This window comes from Conger conger, chromosome 2 (genome assembly GCF_963514075.1).
Source record: "Conger conger chromosome 2, fConCon1.1, whole genome shotgun sequence".
Taxonomy (NCBI): Eukaryota; Metazoa; Chordata; class Actinopteri; order Anguilliformes; family Congridae; genus Conger; species Conger conger.
In genome coordinates this window covers 78792618-78812696 of record NC_083761.1, presented here as the reverse complement: position 1 = coordinate 78812696, position 20079 = coordinate 78792618, and the positions used below count along the sequence as shown (strand labels likewise).

The following is a 20079-nucleotide window of genomic DNA, read 5'->3' as shown; positions in this document are numbered from 1 at the left end:
ATGTTTTGCTTACCACAGTAGCTGAGGAAACAATCTTCGGTTATTTTGTTTGTTGATTGGTCATGTTATCATTAGTATATATTTTCGAGTTAGTAACAAACACTTTTTGTTTGAATATTCTTTATTTGTTGTTAGTTTGGCAGAAACAAATGTGGTGGAATTCAAATAAATTCTGTCAGGAATCAGGCAGAGAGAACCAAACGCAGACTCAGGGAAAAGGCAAAAAATAGCAGGCTTTTAATAAACAAAGGGAAGATCCAAAACATAAACCAAGGACAGGCAATTGTCGTAATCAAGACAGGCAGATACATGCAGCATGATCAGAAGAATTATCAAAAAATAGGCAGAGTTCAATAACTAAGAAGACAGACAAGCGAAGGGACAAAATCAAAATCATGTGGTTTCACCAGCTTCTCCTTTTTCACGCTGTACTGTACAGCCAAGCTCTCAGCCATCGGTTGAATATCTTTCATATGCGTCTTTGACATACAATCCATAAGCACCCTATCAATCAGTGTTGGTCATTAGAGAGAGATGAATACAGTCCCCTAACTGAATGAATCCTCACATAAGATGGCCGATGCCAATGAATGTGCCATGTAGAAGACCCCAAGGAATGTCTACTTCATAATCATCCAAGAATGTGAATCTTTTCAGAACAGTTTTTTAATGTGTTTCATATAGGCGTTGACCCGGATCCCAGTGCCCAGGTCAGACTGGTGAATGGAGATGATCGGTGCTCTGGAAGAGTGGAGATCTACTATGGTGGCCAGTGGGGAACGGTGTGTGATGACTCGTGGGACCTAAACGATGCTGAGGTGGTGTGTAGACAGCTGGGCTGTGGCACAGCTCTTTCTGCTCCAGGTAATGCCCACTCTGAAGAGGGCAGCGGGTCCATCTGGTTGGATGATGTGAGCTGTTCTGGAAGTGAATCCTCCCTGTCAGAGTGCCAGCACTCTGGGATTGGGTCTCACAACTGTGGTCATCATGAAGATGCTGCTGTGGTCTGCTCAGGTAGGAAATCTCTGACGTTTTCATAACTGGCTTAAATTATTGAGATATTTATACTCCTATCTGTAAAAAGAATTCCAAGCATTACGTGTGCATAATGAGTCAATGTAACAATACAGGGAGCCTGTCAACCCAAGATTTAGAATCAGATCCATCAAAATATTTACCGCTTTTAACCTTCATATTATGTTTGGGGTCAATTTGACCCCATTCAATGTTTGATATCTCTTAAAAACCAGTTAACACTTTTTCATATTGATAATTTATGATTTTTGTAAATTTTCTCATTTGGTGGGATTAAATGGTAAACATGCAATAAACATAATGCTATGCAAAGTCCTGTACTAACTTGGCATACAGATGTTTTCTGCAGTGTTTTTTTGACCCTCTGTAACTGTTTAAAATGTAAAAAAGTATATATGATGATTTAACATTTTTTCTCAAATTTCGTTGTGAATGATTCTGGTGGCACTTAACCGTACAGGTGCTCAACTTTCACGTTCTGTTCCTTCGGCTCTAAAATGAGATGTTTCCCATTGATTTTTCATATCTATCGATATAAGGCTTATAATTTGGGAGAAAATAAAAAGGTGGCACACAATGTTTCAAAATGTTTCTATTATAATATTTTTGTGTTTATTTCAACTGTTGGGCTCAATTTGACAGTGAACATAAAACCGGTCATGAAATCTTAACATAATATGGGAGTTAAATAAAGCTTGACCTCATACTCTATGCGCAAGATGATTACAAATACAATGTATCATATCTCCCAATTAATATACCTTTTTATGCCTTTTTATGAAGGCAGGGCCGAAGGCATTTTGGTTTTGGGTTTTCAGTCTGTCCTTCTGTCTATCCACCCCATTCCTGTGATATCTCAGGAAGGCGTCCAATCAGACTCAGGGATGAAGTGATTCGATTTTGGTCATCAAAGGTCAAGGTCACTGTGATCGCACGTCATTCTTATGAATTTGATAACTCAGGAACGCCTTGAGGGATTTTATCTAAATTAGCCAGAAACATCCACTTGGACTCATGGATGAACACTCAAGATTTAGGTAGTCAAAGGTTAAGGTCCCTTTGACTTCCTGTCATTCACATGAATGCGATACCTCAGGAACACCTAAAAGGAAATTTCTTCAGATTTGGCACAAATATCCACTTGGACTCAAGTATGAACTGATTTGACTATGATGGGAAAAGGTCAAGGTTGCTGTGACCTCACAAAAGACGTTTCTGGCCATAACTCAAGAGTTCATATGCTAATTATGACATCATTTCACACAAATGTCTAATAGGATGAAGTTATAAAGTAATGTTATTTTATATCCAAAAGGTAGAAAGGTCAACTTCACTTTGACATAATGTTTTGCTTACCACAGTAGCTGAGGAAACGATCTTGGGTTATTTTGTTTGTTGATTGGTCATGTTATCATTAGTTTATATTTTCAAATTAGTATCAAACACTTTTTGTTTGAATATTCTTCATCTGTTGTTAGTTTGACAGAAACAAATATGGTGGAATTCAAATAAATTCTGTCAGGAATCAGGCAGAGAGAACCAAACGCAGACTCAGGGATAACGCAAAAAATAGCAGGTTTTTAATAAACAAGGGGCAGATCCAAAACGTAATCCAAGGACAGGCAATTGTTGTTATCAAGGCAGACAGATACGTTCAGGGTGATAAGAAGAATTATCAAAAAATAGGCAGAGTTCAATAACAAAGAAGACAGACAAGCGAAGGGACAAAATCAAAATAATGTGGTTTCACCAGCTTCTTTTTTTCACACTGCACTGTACAGCCAAGCTCTCAGCCATCGGTGGAAGATCTTTCGTATGCTGCTTTGACATACAGTCCATGGGCACCCGATCAATCACTGTCGGTCACTAGAGAGGGATGAATAGAGTCCCCGAACTCACTGAATCCTCTTATTAGCTGGCTGATGCAATCAGCAGTTATTGCCCTGTGGTGGCACGTGCACGGTCCTGATTCAATCTGAGGCTGCGAGGCTCATCCATGCAACACAATATGCTGCCTTAAATGAATGTGCCATGTAGAAGACCCCAAGGAGAGTCTTCTTTATAATCATCCAAGAATGTGAATCTTTTCGTGACAGTTTTTGTTATGTGTTTCATATAGACAGTGGCCCGGTTCCTAGTGCCCAGGTCAGATTGGTGGGTGGAGATGATCAGTGCTCTGGCAGAGTGGAGATCTACAATGATGGCCAGTGGGGAACAGTGTGTGATGACTCCTGGGACCTAAGCGATGCTGAGGTGGTGTGTAGACAGGTGGGCTGTGGCAGTGCTCAGGATGCTCCAGGCAGTGCCCACTCTGGAGAGGGCAGCGGGCCCATCTGGTTGGATGATGTGAGTTGTTCTGGAAGTGAATCCTCCCTGTCAGAGTGCCAACACCCTGGGTTTGGGTCACATGACTGTACTCACCCAGAAGATGCTGCTGTGGTTTGCTTAGGTAGGACATTCTCTGACGTTTTCATAACTGCCTTAAATTATTAAGATATTTATACTCTTATCTGTAAAAAGAATTCCAAGCATTACGTGTGCATAATAAGTAAATGTAACAGTACAGGGTGCTTGTCAACCCAAGATTTGAATATGACCAGATCCATCAAAAACGTTATCGCTTTTAACCTTCATATTATGTTTGGGGTCATTTTTACCTCATTCAAAGTTTGAAAACACTTAAAAGCCAATTAACACTTTTTCTTGTTGATACTGTATGATTATAACATTTTCTAATTTGGTGAGATTAAATCGTAAACATGCAAAAAACATAATGCTATGCAAAGTTATGTACTAACTTGGCATACAAATGTTTTCTGTGGTGTTATTTTGACCCTCTGTAACTGTATAAAATCAAAAATATATATACAATGATTTTAATTTTCTTCTCAGATTTCTTTGTGAATGATTCTGGTGGCACTTTCCCGTACAGGTGCCAAACTTTCACGTCCTGTTCCTTAGGCTCTAAAATGAGATGTTTCCCATTGATTTTTCATATTTATGGATAAAAGGCTTATAATTTGGGAGAAAATAAGAAGGTGGCACACTGTGTCAAAATGTTTCTATTACAATATTTTTGTGTTTATTTCAACTGTTGGGCTCAATTTGACTGTGAACATAAAACCGGTCATGAAATCTAAACATAATATAGGAGTTAAATAAAGCTTGATCTCATCCTCTATGCGCAAGAAGATTGCAAATAAAATGTATCATATCTCCCAATTAATATACCTTTTTATGCCTTTTTATGAAGGCAGGGCAGAAGGCATTTTGATTTTGGGTTGTTCGCCTGTCCTTCTGTCTATCCATCCCATTCCTGTAATATCTCAGGAAGGCCCAAAGGAAATTTCTTCAAATTTGGCAGAAACGTCCAATAAGACTCAGGGATGAAGTGATTAGATTTTGGTCGTCAAAGGTCAAGGTCACTGTGATCTCACCTCATTCTTATGAATTTGATAACTCAGGAACGCCTTGAGGGATTCTCTTTAAATTAGCCAGAAACATCCAATTGGACTCATGGATGAACACTCAAGATTTAGGTAGTCAAAGGTCAAGGTCCCTTTGACTTCCTGTCATTCACATGAATGCGATATCTCAGGAACACCTAAAAAACATTTCTTCAGATTTGGCACAAATATCCACTTGGACTCAAGTTTGAACTGATTTGAATTCGGTGGTCAAAGGTCAAGGTTGCTGTGACCTCACAAAAGACGTTTCTGGCCATAACTCAAGAGTTCATATGCTAATTATGACATCATTTCACACAAACGTCTAATAGGATGAAGTTATAAAGTAATGACATTTTATATCCAAAAGGTAGAAAGGTCAACTTCACTTTGACATAATGTTTTGCTTACCACAGTAGCTGAGGAAACAATCTTCGGTTATTTTGTTTGTTGATTGGTCATGTTATCATTAGTTTATATTTTCGAGTTAGTAACAAACACTTTTTGTTTGAATATTCTTTATTTGTTGTTAGTTTGACAGAAACAAATGTGGTGGAATTCAAATAAATACTGTCAGGAATCAGGCAGAGAGAACCAAACGCAGACTCAGGGAAAAGGCAAAAAATAGCAGGCTTTTAATAAACAAGGGGAAGATCCAAAACATAAACCAAGGACAGGCAATTGTCGTAATCAAGACAGGCAGATACATGCAGCATGATCAGAAGAATTATCAAAAAATAGGCAGAGTTCAATAACTAAGAAGACAGACAAGCGAAGGTACAAAATCAAAATCATGTGGTTTCACCTGCTTCTCCTTTTCACACTGTACTGTACAGCCAAGCTCTCAGCCATCGGTTGAATATCTTTCATATGCGTCTTTGACATACAATCCATAAGCCCCCTATCAATCAGTGTTGGTCATGAGAGAGATGAATACAGTCCCCTAACTGAATGAATCCTCACATAAGATGGCCGATGCAACCAGCAGTTATTGCCCTATGGTGGCACGGGCATGGTCCTGATTCAATCTGAGGCTGTAAGGCTTATCCATGCAACACAACATGCTACCTTAAATGAATGTGCCATGTAGAAGACCCCAAGGAATGTCTACTTCATAATCATCCAAGAATGTGAATCTTTTCAGAACAGTTTTTTAATGTGTTTCATATAGGCGGTGACCCGGATCCCAGTGCCCAGGTGAGACTGGTGAATGGAGATGATCGGTGCTCTGGAAGAGTGGAGATCTACTATGGTGGCCAGTGGGGAACGGTGTGTGATGACTCGTGGGACCTAAACGATGCTGAGGTGGTGTGTAGACAGCTGGGCTGTGGCACAGCTCTTTCTGCTCCAGGTAATGCCCACTCTGAAGAGGGCAGCGGGTCCATCTGGTTGGATGATGTGAGCTGTTCTGGAAGTGAATCCTCCCTGTCAGAGTGCCAGCACTCTGGGATTGGGTCTCACAACTGTGGTCATCATGAAGATGCTGCTGTGGTTTGCTCAGGTAGGAAATCTCTGATGTTTTCATAACTGGCCTACATTATTGAGATATTTATACTCCTATCTGTAAAAAGAATTCCAAGCATTACGTGTGCATAATGAGTCAATGTAACAATACAGGGAGCCTGTCAACGCAGGATTTAAATAGAATCAGATCCATCAAAATATTTACCGCTTTTAACCTTCATATTATGTTTGGGGTCAATTTGACCCCATTCAATGTTTGATATCTCTTAAAAACCAGTTAACACTTTTTCATATTGATACTTTATGATTTTTGTAAATTTTCTCATTTGGTGGGATTAAATGGTAAACATGCAATAAACATAATGCTATGCAAAGTCCTGTACTAACTTGGCATACAGATGTTTTCTGCAGTGTTTTTTTGACCCTCTGTAACTGTTTAAAATGTAAAAAAGTATATTTGATGATTTAACATTTTTTCTCAGATTTCGTTGTGAATGATTCTGGTGGCACTTAACCGTACAGGTGCTCAACTTTCACGTTCTGTTCCTTCGGCTCTAAAATGAGATGTTTCCCATTGGTTTTTCATATCTATGGACATAAGGCTTATAATTTGGGAGAAAATAAAAAGGTGGCACACTATGTGTCAAAATGTTTCTATTACAATGTTTTTGTGTTTATTTCAACTGTTGGGCTCAATTTGACAGTGAACATAAAACCAGTCATGAAATCTTAACAGAATATGGGAGTAAAATAAAGCTTGACCTCATACTCTATGCGCAAGATGATTACAAATACAATGTATCATATCTCCCAATTAATATACCTTTTTATGCCTTTTTATGAAGGCAGGGCCGAAGGCATTTCGGTTTTGGGTTGTCAGTCTGTCCTTCTGTCTATCCACCCCATTCCTGTGATATCTCAGGAAGGCCCAAGGGAAATTTCTTCAAATTTGGCAGAAACGTCCAATCAGACTCAGGGATGAAGTGATTAGATTTTGGTCGTCAAAGGTCAAGGTCACTGTGACCTCATGTCCTTCTTATGAATTTGATAACTCAGGAATGCCTTGAGGGATATACTTTAAATTAGCCAGAAACATCCAATTGGACTCATGCATGAACAGTGTATATTTTGGTAGTTAAAGGTCAAGGTCCCCTTGACTTCCTGTCATTCACATGAATGCGATACCACAGGAACACCTAAAAGGAAATTTTTTCAGATTTGGCACAAATATCCACTTGGACTCAAGTATGAACTGATTTGAATTCGGTGGTCAAAGGTCAAGGTTGCTGTGACCTCACAAAAGACGTTTCTGGCCATAACTCAAGAGTAGTTCATATGCGAATTATGACATCATTTCACACAAATGTCTAATAGGATGAAGTTATAAAGTAATGTCATTTTATATCCAAAAGGTAGAAAGGTCAAATTCACTTTGACATAATGTTTTGCTTACCACAGTAGCTGAGGAAACAATCTTGGGTTATTTTGTTTGTTGATTGGTCATGTTATCATTAGTTTATATTTTCAAATTAGTATCAAACACTTTTTGTTTGAATATTCTTCATTTGTTGTTAGTTTGACAGAAACAAATGTGGTGGAATTCAAATAAATTCTGTCAGGAATCAGGCTGAGAGAACCAAACGCAGACTCAGGTAAAAGGCAAAAAATAGCAGGCTTTTAATAAACAAGGGGAAGATCCAAAACATAAACCAAGGACAGGCAATTGTCGTAATCAAGACAGGCAGATACATGCAGCATGATCAGAAGAATTATCAAAAAATTGGCAGAGTTCAATAACCAAGAAGACAGTCAAGCGAAGGGACAAAATCAAAATAATGTGGTTTCACCAGCTTCTCCTTTCACACTGTACTGTACAGCCAAGCTCTCAGCCATCGGTGGAAGATCTTTCGTAGGCTGCTTTGACATACAGTCCATGCGCACCCGATCAATCACTGTCGGTCACTAGAGAGGGATGAATAGAGTCCCCGAACTCACTGAATCCTCTCATAAGCTGGCTGATGCAATCAGCAGTTATTGCCCTGTGGTGGCACATGCACGGTCCTGATTCAATCTGAGGCTGCGAGGCTCATCCATGCAACACAATATGCTGCCTTAAATGAATGTGCCATGCAGAAGACCACGAGGAAAGTCTTCTTTATAATCATCCAAGAATGTGAATCTTTTCGTGACAGTTTTTGTTATGTGTTTCATATAGACAGTGGCCCGGTTCCTAGTGCCCAGGTCAGATTGGTGGGTGGAGATGATCAGTGCTCTGGCAGAGTGGAGATCTACAATGATGGCCAGTGGGGAACAGTGTGTGATGACTCCTGGGACCTAAACGATGCTGAGGTGGTGTGTAGACAGGTGGGCTGTGGCAGTGCTCAGGCTGCTCCAGGCAGTGCCCTCTCTGGACAAGGCAGCGGGCCCATCTGGTTGGATGATGTGAGCTGTTCTGGAAGTGAATCCTCCCTGTCACAGTGCCAGCACCCTGGGTTTGGGTCACATGACTGTACTCACCCAGAAGATGCTGCTGTGGTTTGCTTAGGTAGGAAATTCTCTGACGTTTTCATAACTGCCTTAAATTATTAAGATATTTATACTCTTATCTGTAAAAAGAATTCCAAGCATTACGTGTGCATAATAAGTCAATGTAACAGTACAGGGTGCTTGTCAACCCAAGATTTGAATATGAACAGATCCATCAAAAACTTTATCGCTTTTAACCTTCATATTATGTTTGGGGTCATTTTTACCTCATTCAATGTTTGACAACACTTAAAAGCCAATTAACACTGTGCTGTGCTGTGCTGTGCTGTGACCTCACAAAAGACGTTACTGGCCATAACTCAAGAGTTCATATGCTAATTATGACATCCTTTCACACAAACGTCTAATAGGATGAAGTTATAAAGTAATGACATTTTATATCCAAAAGGTAGAAAGGTTAACTTCACTTTGACATAATGTTTTGCTTACCACAGTAGCTGAGGAAACAATCTTCGGTTATTTTGTTTGTTGATTGGTCATGTTATCATTAGTATATATTTTCGAGTTAGTAACAAACACTTTTTGTTTGAATATTCTTTATTTGTTGTTAGTTTGGCAGAAACAAATGTGGTGGAATTCAAATAAATTCTGTCAGGAATCAGGCAGAGAGAACCAAACGCAGACTCAGGGAAAAGGCAAAAAATAGCAGGCTTTTAATAAACAAGGGGAAGATCCAAAACATAAACCAAGGACAGGCAATTGTCGTAATCAAGACAGGCAGATACATGCAGCATGATCAGAAGAATTATCAAAAAATAGGCAGAGTTCAATAACTAAGAAGACAGACAAGCGAAGGGACAAAATCAAAATCATGTGGTTTCACCAGCTTCTCCTTTTCACACTGTACTATACAGCCAAGCTATCAGCCATCGGTTGAATATCTTTCATATGCGTCTTTGACATACAATCCATAAGCACCCTATCAATCAGTGTTGGTCATTAGAGAGAGATGAATACAGTCCCCTAACTGAATGAATCCTCACATAAGATGGCCGATGCAACCAGCAGTTATTGCCCTATGGTGGCACGGGCATGGTCCTGATTCAATCTGAGGCTGTGAGGCTTATCCATGCAACACAACATGCTACCTTAAATGAATGTGCCATGTAGATGACCCCAAGGAATGTCTACTTCATAATCATCCAAGAATGTGAATCTTTTCAGAACAGTTTTTTAATGTGTTTCATATAGGCGTTGACCCGGATCCCAGTGCCCAGGTCAGACTGGTGAATGGAGATGATCGGTGCTCTGGAAGAGTGGAGATCTACTATGGTGGCCAGTGGGGAACGGTGTGTGATGACTCGTGGGACCTAAACGATGCTGAGGTGGTGTGTAGACAGCTGGGCTGTGGCACAGCTCTTTCTGCTCCAGGTAATGCCCACTCTGAAGAGGGCAGCGGGTCCATCTGGTTGGATGATGTGAGCTGTTCTGGAAGTGAATCCTCCCTATCAGAGTGCCAGCACTCTGGGATTGGGTCTCACAACTGTGGTCATCATGAAGATGCTGCTGTGGTTTGCTCAGGTAGGAAATCTCTGATGTTTTCATAACTGGCCTAAATTATTGAGATATTTATACTCCTATCTGTAAAAAGAATTCCAAGCATTACGTGTGCATAATGAGTCAATGTAACAATACAGGGAGCCTGTCAACCCAAGATTTAAATAGAATCAGATCCATCAAAATATTTACCGCTTTTAACCTTCATATTATGTTTGGGGTCAATTTCACCCCATTCAATGTTTGATATCTCTTAAAAACCAGTTAACACTTTTTCATATTGATACTTTATGATTTTTGTAAATTTTCTCATTTGGTGGGATTAAATGGTAAACATGCAATAAAAATAAGGCTATGCAAAGTCCTGTACTAACTTGGCATACAAATGTTTTCTGCAGTGTTATTTTGACCCTCTGTAACTATATAAAATGTAAAGAAAATATACAATGATTTTAATTTTTTTCTAAGATTTCTTTGTGAAATATTCTGGTGGCACTTAACCGTACCGGTGCCAAACTTTCACTTACTGTTCCTTAGGCTCTAAAATGAGATGTTTCCCATTGATTTTTCACATGTATGGATAAAAGGCTTATCATTTGGGGAAAAATAAGAAGGTGACATACTATGTGTCAATATACCAATTTACATTTTTTATGCCTTCAATATACCTTTTCTATAATGCCTTTTTATACAGGCATGGCCGAAGGCATTTTGGTTTTGGGTCCTCCGTCTGTCCTTCTGTCTATCCATCCCATTTCTGTGATATCTCAGGAAGGCCCAAAGGAAATTTCTTCAAATATGGCAGAAACGTCCATTCAGACTCAGGGATGAAGTGATTAGATTTTGGTCATCAAAGGTCAAGGTCACTGTGATCGAACGTCATTCTTATGAATGTGTTAACTCAGGAACGCCTTGAGGGATTTTATTTAAATTAGCCAGAAACATCCACTTGGACTCATGGATGAACAGTGTATATTTTGGCAGTCAAAGGTCAAGGTCCCTTTAACTTCATGTCATTCACATGAATGCGATATCTCAGGAACACCTAAAGGAAATTTCTTCAGATTTGGGACAAATATCTACTTGGACTCAAGTATGAACTGATTCGAATTCGGTGGTCAAAGGTCAAGGTTGCTGTGACCTCACAAAAGACGTTTCTGGCAATAACTCAAGAGTTCATATGCTAATTATGACATCATTTCACACAAATGTCTAATAGGATGAAATTATAAAGTAATGACATTTTATATCCAAAAGGTAGAAAGGTCAACTTCACTTTGACATAATGTTTTGCTTACCACAGTAGCTGAGGAAACAATCTTCGGTTATTTTGTTTGTTGATTGGTCATGTTATCATTAGTTTATATTTTCAAATTAGTATCAAACACTTTTTGTTTGAACATTCTTCATTTGTTGTTAGTTTGACCGAAACAAATAGTGCAATTCAAATAAATTCTGTCAGGAATCAGGCAGAGAGAACCAAACGCAGACTCAGAGATAACGCAAAAAATAGCAGGTTTTTAATAAACAAGGGGCAGATCCAAAACGTAATCCAAGGACAGGCAATTGTCGTAATCAAGGCAGACAGATACATGCAGGGTGATAAGAAGAATTATCAAAAAATAGGCAGAGTTCAATAACCAAGAAGACAGACAAGGGAAGGGACAAAATCAAAATCATGGGGTTTCACCAGCTTCTCCTTTTTCACACTGTACTGTACAGCCAAGCTCTCAGCCATCGGTGTAAGATCTTTTGTATGCTGCTTTTACATACAGTCCACGGGCACCCGATCAATCACTGTCGGTCACTAGAGAGGGATGAATAGAGTCCCCAAACTCACTGAATCCTCTCAGAAGCTGGCTGATGCAATCAGCAGTTATTGCCCTGTGGTGGCACGTGCACGGTCCTGATTCAATCTGAGGCTGCGAGGCTCATCCATGCAACACAATATGATGCCTTAAATGAATGTGCCATGTAGAAGACCCCAAGGAAAGTCTTCTTCATAATCATCCAAGAACGTGAATCTTTTCATGACAGTTTTTTTCATGTGTTTCATATAGACAGTGGCCCGGTTCCTAGTGCCCAGGTCAGATTGGTGGGTGGAGATGGTCGGTGCTCTGGAAGAGTGGAGATCTACAATGATGGCCAGTGGGGAACAGTGTGTGATGACTCCTGGGGCCTAAGCGATGCTGAGGTGGTGTGTAGACAGGTGGGCTGTGGCAGTGCTCAGGCTGCTCCAGGCAGTGCCCACTCTGGAGAGGGCAGCGGGCCCATCTGGTTGGATGATGTGAGTTGCTCTGGAAGTGAATCCTCCCTGTCAGAGTGCCAGCACTCTGGGTTTGGGTCTCACAACTGTCGTCATCAAGAAGATGCTGCTGTGGTTTGCTCAGGTAGGAAAATCTCTGACGTTTTGGTGGCACATTCTGGTGGCACTTTCCCGTACAGGTGCCAAACTTTCTCTTACTGTTCCTTAGGCTCTAAAATGAGACGTTTCCCATTGATTTTTCACATTTATGGATAAAAGGCTCATCATTTGGGGGAAAATAAGAAGGTGACACACTATGTGTCAATATACCAATATACATTTTTTATGCCTTCAATATACCTTTTCTATAATGCCTTTTTATACAGGCATGGCCGAAGGCATTTTGGTTTTGGGTCCTCCGTCTGTCCTTCTGTCTATCCATCCCATTTCTGTGATATCTCAGGAAGGCCCAAAGGAAATTTCTTCAAATATGGCAGAAACATCCAATCAGACTCAGGGATGAAGTGATTAGATTTTGGTCATCAAAGGTCAAGGTCACTGTGATCGCACGTCATTCTTATGAATGTGATAACTCAGGAACGCCTTGAGGGATTTTATCTAAATTAGCCAGAAACATCCACTTGGACTCATGGATGAACAGTGTATATTTTGGCAGTCAAAGGTCAAGGTCCCTTTGATTTCATGTCATTCACATGAATGCGATATCTCAGGAACACCTAAAGGAAATTTCTTCAGATTTGGCACAAATATCCACTTGGACTGTATGAACTGATTTAAATTCGGTGGTCAAAGGTCAAGGTTGCTGTGACCTCACAAAAGACGTTTCTGGCAATAACTCAAGAGTTCATATGCTAATTATGACATCATTTCACACAAATGTCTAATAGGATGAAATTATAAAGTAATGGCATTTTATATCCAAAAGGTAGAAAGGTCAACTTCACTTTGACATAATGTTTTGCTTACCACAGTAGCTGAGGAAACGATCTTGGGTTATTTTGTTTGTTGATTGGTCATGTTATCATTAGTTTATATTTTCAAATTAGTATCAAACACTTTTTGTTTGAACATTCTTCATTTGTTGTTATTTTGACCGAAACAAATAGTGCAATTCAAATAAATTCTGTCAGGAATCAGGCAGAGAGAACCAAACGCAGACTCAGAGATAACGCAAAAAATAGCAGGTTTTTAATAAACAAGGGGCAGATCCAAAACATAATCCAAGGACAGGCAATTGTCCTAATCAAGGCAGACAGATACATGCAGGGTGATAAGAAGAATTATCAAAAAATAGGCAGAGTTCAATAACCAAGAAGACAGACAAGCGAAGGGACAAAATCAAAATCATGTGGTTTCACCAGCTTCTCCTTTTCACACTGTACTATACAGCCAAGCTCTCAGCCATCGGTGGAAGATCTTTTGTATGCTGCTTTTACATACAGTCCATGGGCACCCGATCAATCACTGTCGGTCACTAGAGAAGGATGAATAGAGTCCCAAAACTCACTGAATCCTCTCAGAAGCTGGCTGATGCAATCAGCAGTTATTGCCCTGTGGTGGCACGTGCACGGTCCTGATTCAATCTGAGGCTGCGAGGCTCATCCATGCAACACAATATGATGCCTTAAATGAATGTGCCATGTAGAAGACCCCAAGGAAAGTCTTCTTCATAATCATCCAAGAACGTGAATCTTTTCATGACAGTTTTTTTCATGTGTTTCATATAGACAGTGGCCCGGTTCCTAGTGCCCAGGTCAGATTGGTGGGTGGAGATGGTCGGTGCTCTGGAAGAGTGGAGATCTACAATGATGGCCAGTGGGGAACAGTGTGTGATGACTCCTGGGGCCTAAACGATGCTGAGGTGGTGTGTAGACAGGTGGGCTGTGGCAGTGCTCAGGCTGCTCCAGGCAGTGCCCACTCTGGAGAGGGCAGCGGGCCCATCTGGTTGGATGATGTGAGTTGCTCTGGAAGTGAATCCTCCCTGTCACAGTGCCAGCACTCTGGGTTTGGGTCTCACAACTGTGGTCATCATGAAGATGCTGCTGTGGATTGCTCAGGTAGGAAAATCTCTGACGTTTTCAAAACTGTCTTAAATTATTAAGATACTGTATCTATACTCCTATCTGTAAAAATAATTCCAAACATTACGTGTGCATAATGAGTCAATGTAACAATACAGGGTGCCTGTCAACCCAAAACTTAAATATAATTAGATCCATCAAAATCTTTCTGCTTTTCACCTACATATATGTGATGCAATGCAGTAAATGGCGTATGTCAGCGCAGATCTCTTTTTTTCATTTGATGTGAAACCAGAAGATCAGTGCTACAAGATTAGGTTTGGAGATATTGCTTGTTAATGTGTTTTTGTGTGTGTGTGTGTGTGTGTGTGTGTGTGTGAAAGTGCTTTGGTGACATTACCTTTTTTGAGCAGTGTTTCTCACCTAGAAGTGTAAATTATAATTATAAGCTTTATTTACTTAGCTCCTCAATATTGCTCATTTTGTACATAAACTATAGCTGAAAGTGGTTTAAATTCAGCACTAAGATCACACATTTTTGGTTTTGCAGCCTTAATGACCTATCACAAAGACTATGAAATGTAATTTCTGAAGTTATAGGATAGATTAAGGGACAAAAGCGGAATTTGCGGGGCTGTATAAGCGTAACATAAACTCACCGTGTTCCGTTCAAGCGGCCGCATCCAGCAGAAGTTAATGTCCGTACAATGGTTGTGTTTCTCCTGAGGAGCGTGGTTTATGGTTACAGTTGCTTATTGGCTATCCCAGACTCAAAATACATTGAATACTATAATTGATGTGAATTGTACCAATATTTATAGATAAAACGACAAATTCACATGCAACGTCCCTGTGTTTGTTAGCTCACGATGATAGGCTGAGCAGTATAAGCATGCCTGGTTCGTAGTCTCTCGTTAGCAACAGCTTCCTCACCACAATGTGACAGTGGAGCACCATTACCATGTCACTGTTTGATGAAATGGATCGTGTATGTGACTCGTGTCACGTTTCTCTGAAGAAGGAAGGAATCAGACCAATCTGGAAGTAATTTTTTATTTGTTTGTCCTGAAAGTTGCACTATTCGGAACATAGTGAGCTAACTTAGTGTTTGGAACACGGTCAGTTTACGTTATGCATTTTATAGCATTATTGCATTGTCAGCTTGTTGTCCATCAATGACTGTACAGCAGCTACTCATAGTTTGATTTAGTGTTGTCGGCAGTCCTGTGAAATCACCCCATCATTTTAAATCAAAAGACGTGTTCTACCAAGTTAGCCTATTAATTCACACGGACACCAGTGAGCAGCTCACATTTAACAGCCGTCTGTCCCGATTTTCTTGTTGTTCTGTCCAAAGAAATCAATGGGCATCCAATCTTATCAGACTTTTTTTTAACGTTTCCAAAACTTGCACTTTAATCAGTAGGCAAGTTATTGTGGATGTGCGGTCATTACTTCAACGTTAGCTATTTCAATTGAATAAATATATTTAATTCATGAAAACTCTTCAACGGTCAACGGTCACATTTAAAAGCACAGTGTGTGGGAAACTTCATGCAATTATCTAATCAGCCAATTGTCTGGCAGCAGTGCAGTGCATACATATTGATACGGGTCAAGAGCTTCAGTTAATGTTCACTTCAACCATCAGAATGGGGAAAAAATGTGATCTAAGTGACTTTGACCTTGGAATGATTGTTGGTGGCAGACAGGGTGGTTTGAATATCACAGAAACTGCTGATCTCCTGGGATTTTCACGCACACTAGTCTCAAGAGTGTGTGTGAAATATAACGTCTTGTTCTGAGAGATGTCAGGGGAGAATGGCCAGACTGGACAAAGCTGACAGGAAGGTGACAGTAATGCTAAAACCCCAAATTACAACAGTGGTATGTAGAAGAGCATCGCTGAACACACAACGTGTCATAACTTTTACCTAATAAAGTGCTTGCTGAGTGTATATACAGATTCATGTTGTCTGTGTTCTATTGGTCAACATTAACATTATAAGACATTATAAAAACAAAATTGAGATGGGTCTTTTTTCCCTAAATTACAATAACATAGACAGTATTCATGAAAAATTTGAGACTGGAAAAGGACTGGGTGTAAACAAAAATTATAAAAGTGAAACTGTAAAATGTGTTCTTGATCAGGTCAAATATTATCTGCGTAACATGATTTTTCCCCTGACTACTCTGCAGAATGGCGCAGCCACCCTTGAGATGATACTGCAAGTATCATTGAACATGGCGGCTCCATTGCTTGGATTGCGGCCACGCTATCGCTGGGGTTGCAGTCCTGCTGCTGCTCAGAGTGCTTCTCCTCTCATCATTACTCCTGCTCACACTCTCCATCTGCCAATGTCGGCTACTGCCTGCCAACACAGAAGAGCTCACCTTTTGTCCTTGTATTTCTTCAAAAGCTCTGACTGTGATTACATAATTAAAGCGACTATCGTTTCATCTGTAAAGACTTGTGTGTGTGTGTGTGTGTGTGTGTGTGTGTGTGTGTGTTCAACTGATCAATTAAGTTAATTTATTTTCATATTTCGGTGCTTTGCATATTAATGCAAGATCTTTACTTTATTCCAAATTAGGTAAATTGTGAGGATTGTTCCTCAGAAGTGTTAACCCTCTGGGTTCTGAGGGCAAAATCAGCAAAACTGGTGACTGTGCCATGCTCTGACATTTCTGTAATTTTAATCAACTTTATATACAGTGATTCCGACATGTTTCATAGATTTGTTTTAAGCACAAACTCATATGACAACATTAAGTAGGTCAGATTCATAAGTTGGTTGTTAATTGTAAATAGTAGTTTTGAACACGTACAGGAATGCTGTAAAAACACACACTAACCAATTGTATACATTTTGGGATCACTGAAATTTGTTCATCTCTGTAAAACCCCATGCTAACCCAACGACGGAATTTAGCACGGGCCAAAGGTATTTGCATGCTTGTCCTTCTGGTGTTGCTGGAAGAATATTAGTAGGGTTAAATAATAATGACCACTATGCGGAGAGTCTAGATCAGCCAATAAATAAACCACATTACAAAGACAGTAGTACCACTCTGCCTTCCGCTCTTTACTGGTCTGGGCTGACCAAGAATCGCAACAATAGGGCCAGTACATTCACCTTCGTTATCTGACTCCGTTTAAGATATAATTTAGAAATTTGGTTTTCAAACATACGCAAACCTCGGGAGTGATTACATTTGACTCTTACCTGCGCCACCATTGCTCAATATATGCTCCCGGGATTAGCATTATTGCTGAATCTCAGTTCGGCGGAGAACTCAGAGGCTGAGGGTCTAGCCAACACAATACATGCACTACATTTGACATAGATAGTTGTGAGCCCAGGTCGGCGTGCATTTAGAGGGCTCCTGAGAGCTAACTTGACAAGAACCGACGTAGAAACGCTCATGGGTTCTCTTCGCATCAAATTACAAGAGCCATGCACCACCAATCCTTTTCATGGGCCGAACTTGGCTGCCTTTCCCAGCTTGGAAACGCCACAAGAGTACCAAGCCACTGATCAGTTGGTCAACCCTGAGTATTCAGTCGTAATTTAGGCCGAAAAGGTACAAAATGAATGAGAGTCATGGAGATCACGCAAGTTACAAACAAAATAATTTAGATACAATAGTCAATTACAAAATACACAAATTAAGAATAGAGATAGAGTAAATAATCATACCTAGCCTGCTTTGGCTACACACAAACACAGAACGTACATAGTGTGAGAAGCCGGTTACGATCTTCCCTATACATACATACACAGGACATGCAGTGTGGGAAGTCGATTGCGATCTTCCCAGATTGGTCTGTCTCCTTTGCTTTTATGACAAATCATACTTTTGAAATCAGGCGGCAGTGCCATCAATTAACCAGGAGGGGTGGTCAAATCTGGAATGTAGACCCCCACCCTTGGGGGTTGTTAAGTAGGGAAAATTAGATGATTACCAGAGAGGACATGTAGGTTTATTAAACTCCATTTGGTATGAAATGTATCTCATCCGATTCCTTGATTTTACCAGATCACATCCATACCAAAGAGATTATGCTTATGTTTTATTATGATGTAGTTGTCACGAAAAGTCCACCATTAACCCAGGGGAGAAGTGTAGGGTGTCATGACAGAAATGTCCGAATGGGGACACTCTGGGAGTGTCACGGTCACAGACACATTTTTTTCCCATGGCTTACTGACCCCTCAACTAAAACACCCCCAGAACCCCCCTACAGCCACAGTCCATCTTCCCTTTATCTCAGTCTCTCTAGATGCGGACATTCCTGGGAGCCAATGGTCTGACTCCCCCAAAGGAAGTCTGAATCAGAGAGTTTACTGGAGATACCTGGAGAGAGATGTATTTGACAGTTTTGGCAACAACCGTATTATGTGATGAATATGTTCTGTGCCTCTCATGGTAATATACCTTTTGGATGAACCTGATTTGGCTGAATTAAAGGAAAGAAGACAAAACCCCAGATTGCTTGCTTTCTTCTCCTTATCTCCAAAATCCAGGCCTTTGTTCTTGACCCTAAAAATGGGTCAACCATCTGGAATTTAGAGCTAAAGCCCCACCAGCCAGTGAGACCTTGATCAGGGGGCAAAAGCAAATGGCTTCAACAGAGACAGATTTTCCACAGTTTCCCCTCGGCTACTGTTATGGTAACTAGACCATTGCACTAGAATAACATAATAATCAGAATAACACCAACCATTACCATATTCTGACCTGGGATTATCATGAAACATCTCCAGTATTCCTGTGCTCAAATCCTGCAAGGAATGTGAGAGAAGGGGGGCTCCACAGGGGCCCAGGAAGGCTCCTCCAGGAACCACACAGGCATGGGTGCCAAAAGGTGGGGGCTAATGATATATGCTCCGGGGGGGGGGGGGGGGGGTAAAATAAATTAAACGTAGTCTTATTTTTTAGCACCAGTTCACAATGGGAGGGCTAATGGCCTTTCTTCAAAGAATATTTATGTGGTAGGCAGTCCTGCCAGGTAAGTAGGCTTCTCACACCTGGCCCGACCCCTCACTACCTCTAAGACAAAGCCTTTCCACAAAGCAATACTCAGTGAGCAATTTAGAACACAGAAACTTTTTTTTTTTTCACAATTCAGGAATTTATTGAAATCACCACACAAACTAAATACAATGATGATGTCATTCACAAACACCTCAACGCTTTTATATCTATATACATAGCACTGTGCAAAAGTTTTAGGAAGGTTTGAAAAAATTCTGTAAAATAAGAATGCTTTGAAAAAATATTATATCAAATATCAATTAACAAAATGGATGAACAGAAGAAGTTAATGAACGGATGAAAAATCGAACTCAAATCAATATTTGGTGAGAACACCCTTAGCCTTCGAAACAACATAAATGATTCTAGGTACACCTGCACAGTTTTTGAAGGAACTCGGCAGGTAGGTTAGGTTGCTCCAAACATCTTTGAAAACTAGCCACAGTTCTTTTGTGGATTTAGGCAGCCTCAAATGCTTCTGTCTCTTCATGTAATCCCAGACAGACTCAATGATGTTGAGACCAGGGCTCTGTGGGGGCCATACCATCACTTCCAGGACTCCTTGTTCTTCTTAAGCTGAAGATAGTTCTTAATGACATTGGCTGTATGTTTGGGGCCTAACAGATGCCTCCCTGATGGCATTGCATGAAGGATAAGTATCTGCCTGTACTTCTCAGCATTGAGGAGGCCATTAATTCTGACCACATCCCCAACTCCATTTGCAGAAATGCAGCCCCAAACACCAACCTCCACCATGCTT

The 20079-nt window shown here is 40.3% G+C and overlaps 1 protein-coding gene across 1 annotated transcript in view; it reads left to right on the top strand.

Moving 5' to 3' along the window:
- LOC133121354 (uncharacterized) overlaps positions 1–20079 on the top strand; it is a 343999-nt gene that overhangs the window by 298746 nt on the left and 25174 nt on the right. Inside the window, 7 exon segments of the mRNA XM_061230554.1 lie at positions 685–1030; positions 3159–3484; positions 5653–5982; positions 8161–8490; positions 9684–10013; positions 12050–12405; positions 14009–14312. Coding sequence (XP_061086538.1) covers positions 685–1030; positions 3159–3484; positions 5653–5982; positions 8161–8490; positions 9684–10013; positions 12050–12405; positions 14009–14312 — 2322 coding nt within the window.